Source organism: Polyodon spathula, chromosome 4, assembly GCF_017654505.1.
Source record: "Polyodon spathula isolate WHYD16114869_AA chromosome 4, ASM1765450v1, whole genome shotgun sequence".
NCBI classification, from domain to species: domain Eukaryota; kingdom Metazoa; phylum Chordata; class Actinopteri; order Acipenseriformes; family Polyodontidae; genus Polyodon; species Polyodon spathula.
Window position 1 is genome coordinate 48,615,557 of NC_054537.1, and position 14,767 is coordinate 48,630,323.

Genomic DNA, 14,767 nt, shown 5'->3' on the forward strand with positions numbered 1-14,767 from the left:
TATATATATATATATATATATATATATATATATATATATATATATATATATATATAGCATTGTATTACAGTGAAAAATATATTTAGTAAAATGTATTTGATATTATTTCATTTATTCATAAAAAAAGAAAGTGTGCAAAGGTAAATGGGTTTTTCAAGTTTGAAGTTTTTCAATTTTTGACTTGTTTCCCCCATTTTGTCACAGTCTCTGTTTGATGGTATGGCACACCTGCTGGAAGTGTCAAAACCAGTAGTTTCAATTCACCCGAAGCTGCTGCTGAACATACTATGAGTTATCAGTAGACCTATCCTGTGTACATATATTTCAATAAATAAATATGCTTTATTTAACTATAGAAACAGAACTTGGTGGAAGCTATGTACAATACTGAAAGATTATCTTGATCAAAGTACTTGGCACATAAGTAAGGTGAAAAAAATCAAGTTCTGGACACTGAAAAGGTTTTCAGATAATTGAAGCATGAAAGACAAGAAAAAAGCAGTGCACTGTGACCTGAAGCTCAGAGGATATAAAACTGCTCAGCAGCATAAGCTGTCTCAGTGAATCAATGTTTTTGCATGCTAGCCTGCTTGCTTACCCACATCCAAGGGTTAAGGAGTTAAATTTAAGCTTCAATGGGCAGATTGTTATTTAATCTTATCTACTAATGTGATGAATTTCATAATGTCTTGGTCATGCTTCCTTTTTCTATGAAATAGTGTAGAAAAGAACCAAATGCCAAGCTGGTAATCTACAGAGAGATTCCATGGGTCTAGGGGTAGTCTAGGGGTCTTGCAGATCCATCTGTCCAGGCATGAATCATTTTTTGTTTGCCAAGAATAACCCTGCTGAGAAGTCACATTTTATTTCCATTGAGAGCTACACATTAACAGCTGGGCAAGACTAAAGCACAGAAAGGTGAATCAGTTTCTGCACAGGGTCACAGAGTAATTGATACCAAAAAACAGAACCAGAGTGTCACTGTGCTGCACCTCCTCCTTGTTTGTGCTGCTAAACCAGGATTGATTGAATGGGTACATACAATATATTTTAGTAAAGAAAAAACCTTAAAAATAATATAGCTATATGGCACAGTGTGGTTCGTTGGCTTATCGGTGAAATATCTAGTTACTGGTTATTGGCTGTAAATTGAGGTTCTTTGTGAAAGTAGTTCACATTAATTTTGTAAGTAGCATTTAATTGGTATTATAAAAAGGCTTGGGTAAATTAACCAGCGTGATTGGCTGAACAAGATCGCATGACTGCACAGTAATGGTCTTTTGCACGGCTAGGGGTGTATTACCTCTGAAGATCAAAGCACGTCTGGGTCAACAGCTTAATACAAAACCTGTCATACTGGCAGTTAATGACTTCAGGCTACATAGTTACTCCGCATTTCAATATTTATTTTATAGTCAAATACCAACAAAAATGAAATAGAATTGTATGTAAATGTCAACGATAATCAATTTCTATGGAAATATTTTCTTTAAAATCAAAAAATCTCGATCTCCTAGTTCCTTTAAAGCACGGGCTAAAACACCAAATTCCACTGGTCTGCAGGATCTGAAATCGGGATGTCGGACCATAACAGTAAAGGGACTGTATATTTTCAAGAATATGTTACAAAAAGTTCAATACATTACAGTAATTGTAGTCATCAGTGTGCATTATAATTAGGGCTTGAATTTTTGGGGTTTTATTTTCCAAATCTCTACCCACCTTTAAATGTTAATTCATAGTTGTTAAACAGTCCCTGAATCCTAATAAAGATAAAACTACTAATTAAAGACTGGAGACTGAAGATTATAGTTTTCTTTGTTACAAATTAAGGGATTTTAAATGATGGACTATCAGTGTACACTCCATACTGGGTATTTTATGCCGAAAAGAAAATCTGTCAGGACAACTTGAGTGAAAATAACAAAAGCACAATGATAAAGTATGTGAGAGCAAGAATAAAATCCAAGTAGGAACAGCAATGAGCGATTAACGTCCTTTGTCACGTCTAATTGAAATAAAAATTAAGAGAAGCATAATCAGGCTCAGTCAAGATATGAAGGTAAAAACAAGTGACATTGTTTTGTAATTAACAGCTTTTTCTGCATTTAATTAGGAAACAGAATCATAAAGTAATAACACAAGGTTTACTTGTGCCTTTTTGAAGCTGAACAAGCAAACAAGAACAGAAATTTAACTTTAACACAACAAATAAAACAAGCATGGAAATGGCGTTGTAAAGAGAAGGGGGAAAAAACTCACCGTTTTGGTTCTCGTTTATTACATTCCACAAAGTCACAACAAAATACATATAATATATACAGCCTATATAAAAGTCACTACACAACATTTTCAGGAAGTTGGGTACTATTTAAGCGAGGCATTTCAGTCCCAGAAGGGGTCTTAGTTTTTAATTTTAATTTATGGGTTTTACTGCGCTGTATCACAGCAAAACACTGTCAATGAAACTGATTTTATTACTATTATTATTGTAGTATTGCTAATACAGCATAAACAAATTGAAATTTCAATGATTGTAGATTAAAATCACTAAGGGTCTTACTACTGAAAAAACATACTGATCTAAACAAAAAGGTAAACTGTAATGACAATCAGTTTAATTTACGGGGTTTGGCTGTGAAACAATTAAATGGACTTTTAATAGCCCTTACTTTCTCATTTAAATGTGGAATGAAGAACGTGACTAAGTGACTGTATTAATGTTAATACAATCCATCTTAAATTATATATTATAACTTTATTAAAGATTAGTCATTTATTTAAATGTTGCACCTTTGCCACTGTTTCAGCTACACCGCATCCTGGTTCATCCTGCTACAGCAGCTTAATGCTACAATAGTGTAACATCTCGTTGATTTCCATTGTTGCGGGACTTGTTGACTCTCCCATTTGTCTGTCTTTTATGTTTCTGTATTGCATAATGTTTTGCTGTGTCACGCCACTAGTTTTGGGGGGGGGGGGGTCTGTGTTCACCAATCCTGGACATGCATTTGTACCCCTAGAATGCTGGCTGGAGATTGGGGTCCGATTGGTGAAGGCAGACGGAGGCCGCGGTTTAATGTGAAGAGATAAATAGGTGAGTAACAGAGGCTGTGTGAGGAAGAGTGAGAGGTAGACTGGAATTTAGCACAGAGGGATAGATTTTATTATCTTGTTTTGCTTTGGCGTGGTCCTTAATTGTTAAACTGCTGAATTTCAGCATGAAGCTACTGCATGTGTGGAGCCTGCTTTCATTTTACATGCAACGTTACAATATGTTATTTTAGGAAAATCATATTTTTCTAAATATTGTACTGTTTACTAGAAGCTGGGGGCCAGGACAAACAAAAAAAGTTTAGGAACCCCTGCTCTAAATGAACAGAAAGCCATTTTGTGATATATTAAATTGAGTTTCAGATATCTGATAATTATTTAAGACACCTTAATACAAGTTTACAATAGTATATTCCCACAGCAATTTAGCAGTTTTCTATGTTTTCCCAGGGTTATACTAAACATTTTCCATAGGCAGTTTTACAGTAGCTCACCTATTCTTTACCATACTTCTATTGTGCCGTATTCCACTTGCCTGTGTTTTAAACTTGTATAATGTCTGAAGCCATGAACTTAGAAGAAGATCTGCTTTTGAACTTTACCTTAATTTTCGTTGCCTGCCACAATTTGCGAGTCGTAGGTACGAGTGCGGCAGCCAGTTTACAGACCTCTTGTGGAAAGCCTCGTTGCTCACAGAAATAGCCCTCGGCCACCGTGCAGAATATCTTGTCGATAGAGGAGTTGGAAGGCAGGGTGCAGTTATAAACAGTGAACTGACGTTTCAGGCGCTGAGGGATGTCATTCCTGCCGCCACCTGGGTGAATCATCGCCGCTGCAAACTGGATATCTACAATGCTGGTAAACTCCCCCGGCTTGTCAAGGTTATAGAAACCCCTTTGTTCCATCACCTGCCGGACAATCTCATTGGTGATCTGCAAATCAGACAACAGGGAATTTATGGATTCATAAAAATGCTCTACAATATGGAATGTGTCTTTGTGCAATATAAATACTATGTGCACCACCAAAATAATGAACTTTAAAAAAAATAGTAATCATTTTACTGTGATGCTAAAATGGTCAGATATAATAACAAAAAAAACAAAAGGTAATAAAGTATATTGGCTTTATTTTCAAATAACGAAGACAGAATAACTAAAACAGAGGTCAGAGAACCGCTAGCAAACTCAGACCACAACATGGTCTCACTTGAAGTGTTTTTTAAAAAAAGTAATGACTAAAGCTGAGGTTTACAATTTTAGAAAAGCAAACTATGAAGGTATGAAACAGACACTAGCAGAAATAGATTGGAGTAAAATAGAGAAAACATCCACAGAAAAAGGATGGCTGTTCTTCAAAAATGTAGTACTAGAGGCGCAAAACAATTACATCCCTAAAGTAGACAAATCTAAATGTAAAACTAAATTGCCAAAATGGTTTAATAGATCAATTAAAAAAAATATTCAGCGAAAAAAGGCACTTTACAAAGCATTAAAAAGGGACCAAAAAGAAAGTACACAGAAAGAGTACATGGAACAGCAAACGCAAGTCAAAAAGGAAGTTAGAAAGGCCAATAAAGAAATAGAAATGAACATTGCTAAGGGGGCTAAAACCAATTCCAAAATGTTTTTCCAATATTACAACAGCAAGAGAACATTCAAAGAGGCGGTTAAATGTCTAACAGATGCAAATGGCAAAATCATAGATGAAGAAAAAAAATAGCAAATATATTAAATGATTACTTTTCACAAGTTTTTACTAAGGAAGATACGAACAACATGCCCCACATGTCATCCAGTTCCTATCCAGTTTTAAATAACTTTAGCATAACCGAGGCAGAAGTGTTAAAGGGACTAGGAGCTCTTAAAATAAACAAATCCCCTGGGCTGGATGAGATCCTCCCAATAGTACTCAAAGAAATGAAAGAAGTAATTTACAAACCGCTAACCAAGATCATGCAGCAGTCTCTTGACACAGGGGTGGTACCAACAGACTGGAAAATTGCAAACGTAATACCGATCCACAAAAAGGGAAACAAAACTGAACCAGGTAACTACAGACCAGTAAGCCTGACTTCTATTATATGCAAACTTATGGAAACTATAATAAGATCCAAAATGGAAAATTACCTATATGGTAACAGGGTACTGGGAGACAGTCAACATGGTTTTAGGAAAGGGAGATCGTGCCTAACTAACTTGCTTGATTTTTTTGAGGATGCAACATCGATAATGGATAATTGCAAAGCATATGACATGGTTTATTTAGATTTCCAGAAAGCTTTTGACAAAGTCCCGCACAAAAGATTAATTCTCAAACTGAACGCAGTTGGGATTCAAGGAAACACATGTACATGGATTAGGGAGTGGTTAACATGTAGAAAACAGAAAGTACTGATTAGAGGAAAAACCTCAGAATGGAGTGTGGTAACCAGCGGTGTACCACAGGGATCAGTATTAGGTCCTCTGCTATTCCTAATCTACATTAATGATTTAGATTCTGGTATAGTAAGCAAACTTGTTAAATTTGCAGACGACACAAAAGTAGGAGGAGTGGCAAACACTGTTGCAGCAGCAAAGGTCATTCAAAATGATCTAGACAAGATTCAGAACTGGGCAGACACATGGCAAATGACATTTAATAGAGAAAAGTGTAAGGTACTGCACGCAGGAAATAAAAATGTACATTATAAATATCATATGGGAGATATTGAAATTGGAGAAGGAATCTATGAAAAAGACCTAGGAGTTTTTGTTGAATCAGAAATGTCTTCATCTAGACAATGTGGGGAAGCTATAAAAAAGGCTAACAAGATGCTCGGATACATTGTGAAAAGTGTTGAATTTAAATCAAGGGAAGTAATGTTAAAACTGTACAATGCACTAGTAAGACCTCATCTTGAATATTGTGTTCAGTTCTGGTCACCTCACTATAAAAAAGATATTGTTGCTCTAGAAAGAGTGCAAAGAACCGCGACCAGAATTATTCCAGGCTTAAAAGGCATGTCATATGCAGACAGGCTAAAAGAATTGAATCTGTTCAGTCTTGAACAAAGAAGACTACGTGGCGACCTAATTCAAGCATTCAAAATTCTAAAAGGTATTGACAATGTCGACCCAAGGGACTTTTTCAGCCTGAAAAAAGAAACAAGGACCAGGGGTCACAAATGGAGATTAGACAAAGGGGCATTCAGAACAGAAAATAGGAGGCACTTTTTTACACAGAGAATTGTGAGGGTCTGGAATCAACTCCCCAGTAATGTTGTTGAAGCTGACACCCTGGAATCCTTCAAGAAGCTGCTTGAAGAGATTCTGGGATCAATAAGCTACTAACAACCAAACGAGCAAGATGGGTCGAATGGCCTCCCCTCGTTTGTAAACTTTCTTATGTTCTTATGTTCTTATATAACAAACAGAAACTTAACAGACCGTGGCTGTGATGCCGATGATACAGAGATAATTCAATATTTGTAGTTATGGAATTATTTTATCTTTTGTATACTTGTGGTTATGAATAAGATTTGTTGACTTGTTCTAACAATTTGTAATCTTAAACCCAGAACACACTGCCCAGTGACATCGCAGGAAGGGATGCATGGGTGCATAAAGCACAGTGGCAATGGGGTGAAGCAATAGTGAAAAGATAAGGCTATCGAGACCTGCATATATTATATGTCTGTATTAAACTTACACACAGACACACGTATGTATGCACGCACGCATGCACAAACGGTATTCTATTGGTTTGTACATAATGTTCGTGCTGATAGTTTTGAAAACAAGACCTGAAAGCCTCACATTGTACTTTTTAGCTATTAGACTAAATATTTACACAGTACTTAAAAAATGCTGTGTAATCATGACTCATTTATTATTAACAGCACTATCATTAAATTAAACCAAATCATATTTTATAATGACAGTAACCTATATTGTGGTTGCCGAAAAAAATAATTATTAACTACAAACACAAATGACACTTCAAACTTATTACATACAAAAGTAGATTCCAATAAATTCCAACCAATATAGATAGATAGCTTAACCCCGCCCCATCCAAAAAATACAATTTTTACCGACATGCCAGATAATCGTAAATCAGCATTGTATATGTGAAGTGTTGTAAATAAATGTACATTCTACATGACAAAATGCACAATTTTAAATTAAGTTGACAAAAATACAAAATAGATATTCCCACTGTTTTTCATTTCATTTCCATTTGGCTGCTGCTCGCAGGTGGGAGAGCTGTCTCCCTGTATGCTAGTAGTTTCTTTAATAGCGAATTTAACTTTTTAACGAGAAATGCATTAATTAACATCCCCATCGACTCAATTTCAAAGCATTAACGGATTGATTAATTAACAGATTTTGTTTGAAAACCACTTGCTACTAAAGCTCTTGTTACTGTACTACGAGTTTGATAGAAAAGCACCGGTTTTTGAAAAATCCTGCCCTGCATTCAGAGTCTCCTATTCAAGCAGATAAATAAGAATAAAGCTACATAAGTTTTCTATATAATTTTTTGTCTTAAGTTTTTAACTATTACCTTCTACCATTATCTTAACTCCATTGATGTAACACTACACATTTATATATTAAATATAATTAAGAAAATAAAAACAAAATTAATATAACAGACACAGTAGAAATTAAATATAAACAATACTGCCAAAATCAAACATTAAAACCTTCTATTTCATGAATTGAGCTTGTAAAATATAAACTGTAAAATACTCATTCTACTGTTAAAAGAATAATATGAAGAATGACTGAAGAGGTCAAATAGTACCACTACCAATAACAGTATTAACGACCGTAGTAATAAGCATTATCCTTTTATTTCTTTGTAGGTTGAACAGCAGTATTTGTTAAAGCACACATTTTCCTTCATGATAGATGCAGTTTGCTATAAAACATTACAAATTCTATTTCAATATCTATATCTAATATCTTACCACTGCTATCCACTGCTGCTTTTCCTTAACCAATTAAGAATAATGGTCAACTGGTTAACTGTCTGCTTGCTAAAGTTAATGGCAACTTAATTAGCCCACAGCTTTGTGATGGGGGTATAAAGGAGTAAGGAAGCAGAAGAAAGAAAAATAAACCAAATGTGAGTAAGAGATCTAGTGTTTGTTCCATACAATGTAATGTTTACTTAGTGCAGCAACTGAGAGATAGGTTTATTTTGTTTGTTTTATAAGCACTTGTTTCACCACAGCAGTGTAAGAAAAATAAAACCAACACTGGTTTAAAACTGTAAATCAAGACTCCAGCCTGATAATTTACACTGTACTCGGCCACTCTGTCGCATTACAATTAGCAAATGTGTGCCATCAACAGTTTATATACAGTATACAGATGTCAATGGTACTCAGTCACTGAGGACAATACATCAAAACAAGTTCTCGTGGGTGAGCAGCTTGTTATATGATCACGTTTACTCAAAGCAGCAGATTCCTATTTTCCTACAATATACTTGAGAAGCAATCATCTCGTGAGTGTGCCGTGCAGTGTTACATGTAATAGCCTTTGAATTAAAATGACAACATAGTATAGTATTTCATTGTCAGGACTACCACTGCATTTAAGCATCCGTGGCTTACTTATTTTCTGTTGCAATGCAAATCTCACAGTTCTTCATTAAGCAGAGATGCAAAGCTTTGCATCCCCTCCCCACCTCCTCCTCACTGCTCCGCAATCCCACGCCCTCTACATACAATAACACTGCTGTACTCAGTATATATTCAATGTGTGTATTCACTTTATTGAAACACATTTTCACTAACAGAGAACACAAAAAACATACATGCACAATGCAGTGCGCAGTTACGTTTGATTACAAACAATGCAGTGTTTCCTACATCATTGCACTATCCACACTGCATACGTGCCTAATTATGCGAGATGTGACCAAATTCAAATTCAAAAACAGCTTTATTGGCTGTACATGTCATTGCACTTGATCAAGTACTGTATTACATGTAGTCAATTTGCACTGAAATGATTATTATAAGTGGATTGCTTGATTCCTACAAGTAGAGTATTTTACATTGGTTAGTATAGGAATGATTTTGTCCCAGTGGTTTTGATCACTATATGTGGTTGATTCTTATAAACATAGTGCACTGTAATAACAACAATCTATATGAAATGAACAATACGTGCTGCTCAATAACGTATTAAACTAACCACCAATACTTTAGAAGACAATCACTAGGTTTAAATAAAGTTAAGCAGTGTGTTTTTACAAAACAGAATCATCACATCAGGCATCAAAATAAAGAAAAGGCCAGGGCACACATACATGGCTATCCATGTATGCTACATCCAATGCTGTCGGCTATTAGGTGACATTTTATTGGCAATATCACTGGCAATGTTGCTGAATGGAACTATAAAGACCAGAGTGATATAATACCGCAATATCGCTGTGTCGCTGAGCAGTGCTGCTCAACTGGGAAGCCACAGGAGCAAGAATTGGACAGACAGGTCACAAGCATCCTTCCTCAGGCCTACTTAGTAAACAGTAAACATAAAATCGCTATTCCCCTCACAGTATAAAATGATACTTTTATCATTATATAATCTGTAGTTCACTACTATTTTTTACTAAATAACTGGCTGAAACGGTGAAAACATATTTTTTTCATCATATCCATAGGCTACTTGCTTTCATCAACATATTGTACGTTTCTTTGCCAAGTTGATCGCTTATTTCAGTAGTGTCCTACCCAGAGCTTGAAAGCCACGACTTGCTTGTGAAGCAGTTCGATGTTGCTTGCAAGACCCCACTGAAGACAGGCTAAAACTTGTAGTAAATGTGTGAGTTACATACTTCACATGCGCAGTGGATGTCCAGTTGTGTAAGCAGCACATCCATCGAGTAGGTAGATTAGGATAAAGGTCGTTTCACACCAAGTGTGTAGTGACAAATCGTATTAGTGTTAAACCATAAACAATATTCAGGATTCGGGTCTTTAGGAGGTAAACACTCATTCGGTAATGGTTACATTTTGTACTTGAAAGGGAACGACTTAATTTATCACACCTCCTTTTTTTTCTTTGTATACTGTATTACAGCTGATAGTCCTGCATCCCATAATTAATTGTAGTATGTACTGTTAGCACAGACTTTCACAAGCACACTTGTACATTTAGCACTCTGGACTTCATTTATGAAAGGGCACTGAACATTATGGTGCACCATAATTGCAATTAGTGTGCTGATGCATTTAAATTAGCTCAGAATAATGAGATAAGCTGTATTCACATGGTATTTACTAAAGGACGTTAATTTTAGTGCACATTAAAGTGATCATTAATTAGTGCATATGGAAACCAGGATTCAACAGCTGATAGGCGTGCTGTTTAAACCTCTTTTTCCGGCCTGAAAACCAGTGTAGTTTGATTCTTTTTACTGATTCGATTCGTTTGATTCGTTCAGTTTAGTGAATCAATTCAACAGATTTGTTCGTTTGATTCACTGATTCACTAATGCAAAATAAATACATCTTGCTGAATGACTTGGTTATGAAAATGTATTTTAATGGAAAAAGTCCAGAAATGATAATTGATTGTCTAGGTAGTTGTGCTTACACATACAAAGGTATACAGTTAAAATAAAAATACGTATTAACTATGTATTTTCATTCCGCTTTAACTGCAACTTATTTAATAACCTGCAATTTACAACAACAACAACAAAGTAACAGCTATAGTTTTTGCTGAAGCTCACAGGGAATTACATTAAATTCCCCACACAGAGGACAGGCTTACAGGACATGAAAGTGGGCTTCTATCAGGTTGCTGGCTTCCCCAATGTGATGGGTGCTATTGATTGTACTCCATGAAGCCTGCTCTGCAGGGTGACAATGCAGACAAAGAAGAGAATTGAGGCTGTTCTTGAGTATCAGAACAAAAAGAAGAATATGCCATTGCACAACATGACTTTTATTGTATATGCATTAAAGGAACAAAGGCAAAAGGCTTTTTTTTTTCTTTACATCAGACAAGGAACACATGTTAAAACTAAAAGGCTGCTAACTCTAAATTTAGTGCCCTTTAGTAAATGAGGCGCTTTATTTAATATGCACTGAAAAAAACACAGTTATTTTTCTGGCTCTAATTAGGGCATTTGTATTTTACAATTTGACCAGAAAATAGTCTTAAAAAGGCTACAGTTTGCTTCTGTACACACATGGATTATAAATAACTTTTGGACTTTGAGGGAGAACAATGGTGTATTACTGTAATTCAAGTAACTGATTTAACCCTACCACCAATCTATATACATCAGGTGGTAGTAAACAATTGTTAGCATGTGTATTTTAACTCAGCTGTTATTTCATTTTTGTTGAACCTAAAATTTAATAAAGATTGAACTGTTTTAATGTACCATTATTATATACCCATGTGTAGCAGGGCGGTAGGAAAGCCCTGCTGTTTATTCGTATTGTTTGTTTATTTTTAGAACGGGGTCTCCCCCTCTGATGTGTTGTTATTTTGTATTTGTTTATTGTTTTATATTTGTGTTTATAGATGATGGCTAACCGCCGTGTGTTTTGTTTATTTATTATTTTGTATGACAGTGTAGCTGTACTTTAGTTTCATTATTGTTTTGCAGCGTGGATGGGAAGCCCCATCCACATTATGAAACTCGTGCAGAAGGTGACCATCTTCCGAATTAGTTAAGTGACTAATTTGTTGCTAATGGGGAGATGGTCACCTGTATAAATACCTGCAGCTCACTGCACTCGGCGTGGGTGTTCAGAGGAGGAACGAGAGCGAGCGAGGAGTGAGAGAGGAGAAACTGAATTTAAAAGAATATAAGGATCTGTGAAGGCTACTGCCCAGCTGGACCTTAATTCATTATTTGTGCTCGAAATTTATTTTGTTTAATTGTTTTATTTCTGCTCTGCGAGCAAGTGTTTATTATTTTTGTTTAAATATTTTATTCATTTTTGTTTTCTGTAAATAAAACGGCGCATGCGCCACTGCATCGTATCGTTTGTTTTTGTTGTTCCACCTTCTGGTCTGGGTCACCGCAACGCAAACTGGTGCCACAGAAATGCTTAAGTGCCCATGCTTGTTACTTGGCTTATTGGTTTTCTAATTCTAAATTATGAGATAGTCATGACATCATGGTATGTGCATGCATGTTCCATATCTTGAGACCAGCTTGCCTTTATGGTTGTGACAACTCATTAACTTATCTCTCATGCTTTGATCGGCTAAAGTTACTCCCCAGCAGGAACACTTTTTCATCCTGCAAAGGTCCCTCCAGCCTCAATGTTGCAAAGCAAAAGACGACAGCATATGTCAACATATACTGGGAACAGAATTAACCAGTTATCAAAGGATCTGAAAGTTTGTGGCTGTTTGTGACAGGTGGTTTCTTACTGAAGGTGACTTCTTAGTTCAGGTGACTGCGTAGGTAGATTTTACTGTTGGATAAACATATAAAGAAACTGGATAGTTTAAAAATTAGCTAGAATTCATAGGCTAAGCTAATTTGAAGACAATTTGGATTTAATATTAAATGAAGCAGCCAGATGGCAGGGAATATTTTAGTGTTCCTAAATTTTATGACAACTTGAAAGGTGATTCCATTCTATCCTGTGTTTTTAGGGAAATTATACCTTTGGCTAAACATCCTTTCCCAGTTTAAACTTCAAAGGAAAAAGACACAAGGCTTATTTCTTTATTCTTTGCTCTTCCTCACTTTTCAACTTTAGTTTTTTTGCCCTGTGAGTTTTCTTAGAAAAGTGGAACCCACATGGTCAATAATATATTTGGTTGACAGGAGGATTGTAAAACTTGCATCAGTATGTAATTGTATATTCTGATATGTTAAGGAATAAGGGGTGATGTCATAAGAGAAGCTATTTTACTCCCAATATTGTATTGTCTTGTTGATTCTACCATGACTTGTGCTTAAGGAAAGTAGAGTATCCAACTGCTGTAATGTATTGAATAAAATATCTTTGTTAAAATCTACAACAGAGTTTGGAATCACAATTACTTCTACTCACGGATGCACAGAGGAAAAAAGAACATTAACGAACATGTTGTTGTTTTAAATCCTTATTAATTTCTACATTTAATGCAATTGCTTTTTAGGTACTCTTAAATAAATAAGGTATGTCAGTGCCACATGAACTCTCAAATCATATAAACTGGTACAATATTAAATGTTTAACAGTCACCATTGCAGACGCCCATTTTGGGGGCTAAATATTCCACGCAATCACTCTCATTGGTAGCTAATGGATTATAATTGGAGTGCATCTGCACTTCTTAAGCAAAGGGGATGGATTCAGGAATACCATGTAATGTAGAAAAGAAGTGATCTGAGATATGTACCTAATAGAAACCAATACATTTGTTTAGTACAACTTCAAACTTTGTCTAAATATATTATTAAGAGAGGGCTGTTAATATAGTGCTTAAAGTTATGGATGGGACATGTATAATACAAACAACAGTGCACCACCACTGACCTGATCTCCCCATTCGTTGATCACTGGCATGTTGATGTCATCAATGAACAATGTCATTTTTTTCCCTGCTGGGGGCCCGTAAGTGGTTCCCATCCTTTTGTCTATGTAACTCTCAACACTCCTCTGAAACATGTTGGGCTGAGTGGCGGAAGAGAAGTTCAGGCTTTTGGTCATATGGGCTTCAGGGTCGTATTTACTAGTAAAACCCTAGTAGAAATTAAAATAGGATTAAAAGTTAGCAACTTATTCTGTATACATATAAGAAAGAGAGACTGTACAGATTATCATTGGGAGTAAGAGAGAGAACCTTGGAAAACAATATAGAAAGTATTTATTAATATGAAACTGGGTGCCACATTGATAATTATTCAGGCAGTTACACAAAGTAACCATACTGATATACTGTATAATACTTGGTTTGAAATCTTTACCAACATGATGCACTGCAATGTTGGAGTGACTGGTGTCACAGCTGACCAACACATTTTTCATTTTTATTTTATACCTTATTTTAAACATTTATATAGTATAGTAATAATTGTTTTTCTAGGTGTTTTACCCCAATTTCTAGAGAAAGATTGATACATACCTTCACCATAACAGTCTTTGCTGTTCCTTGTTCACCAATGAGAAGCACAGCTTTGCCTTGTTTCATTATTGTTTGCATAAGAAAGTCTGTCCGGACATTGTCTACGTTGGGGACCAGGATAGAGGCATACTCTGGTATGGAATCCTTAGGGTAACTGTATTCAGGTACCTGCACATGACATTACATAGTGGTAAATAAACTAATAAAATGAAATATAGTCATCCTGGACCCATAGAAGTCATATGCTCAGGATTACACATTATTACCCATACTTAAAATGCTCAATATTTTGAAAATATGAAGAGGTCGTTGTTGTTTATTTTTGTGCCAAAAACAGGCTATTTAGTGCAATGTACAGATAAAACATTAAAATACCAAAACTCTCAGGATACAAAGATTCAAACCTAAAATATCTGGTATTCTAGGAAACCGCTCTCGAAATAATGAATATCTAACATTTTGTAATTAACCTAAACAGCAAAACTTGAAACTCTCTTGAATGCAAATTTATAGCATGCAAAAGCCACCAACTAGAAGAGATTCAAGCAAGCATTACTGATGTTGGAAACTGTCAACATCTTGTACAGATATCGTTTCAGGTCACTCTCACCATGGGACAG

At 35.6% G+C, this 14,767-nt stretch overlaps 1 protein-coding gene across 1 annotated transcript in view; it reads right to left on the bottom strand.

The window, feature by feature from the left end:
• Positions 1-14,767, bottom strand: part of dnah5l (dynein, axonemal, heavy chain 5 like) — a 300,816-nt gene that overhangs the window by 135,776 nt on the left and 150,273 nt on the right. The window contains exons 51-53 of the mRNA XM_041248036.1: positions 14,148-14,315; positions 13,559-13,765; positions 3,657-3,986 (exon numbers count right to left, since the gene is read on the bottom strand). Of these exons, the coding sequence (XP_041103970.1) occupies positions 3,657-3,986; positions 13,559-13,765; positions 14,148-14,315 (705 nt within the window). The remainder of the gene's footprint in view (positions 1-3,656; positions 3,987-13,558; positions 13,766-14,147; positions 14,316-14,767) is intronic.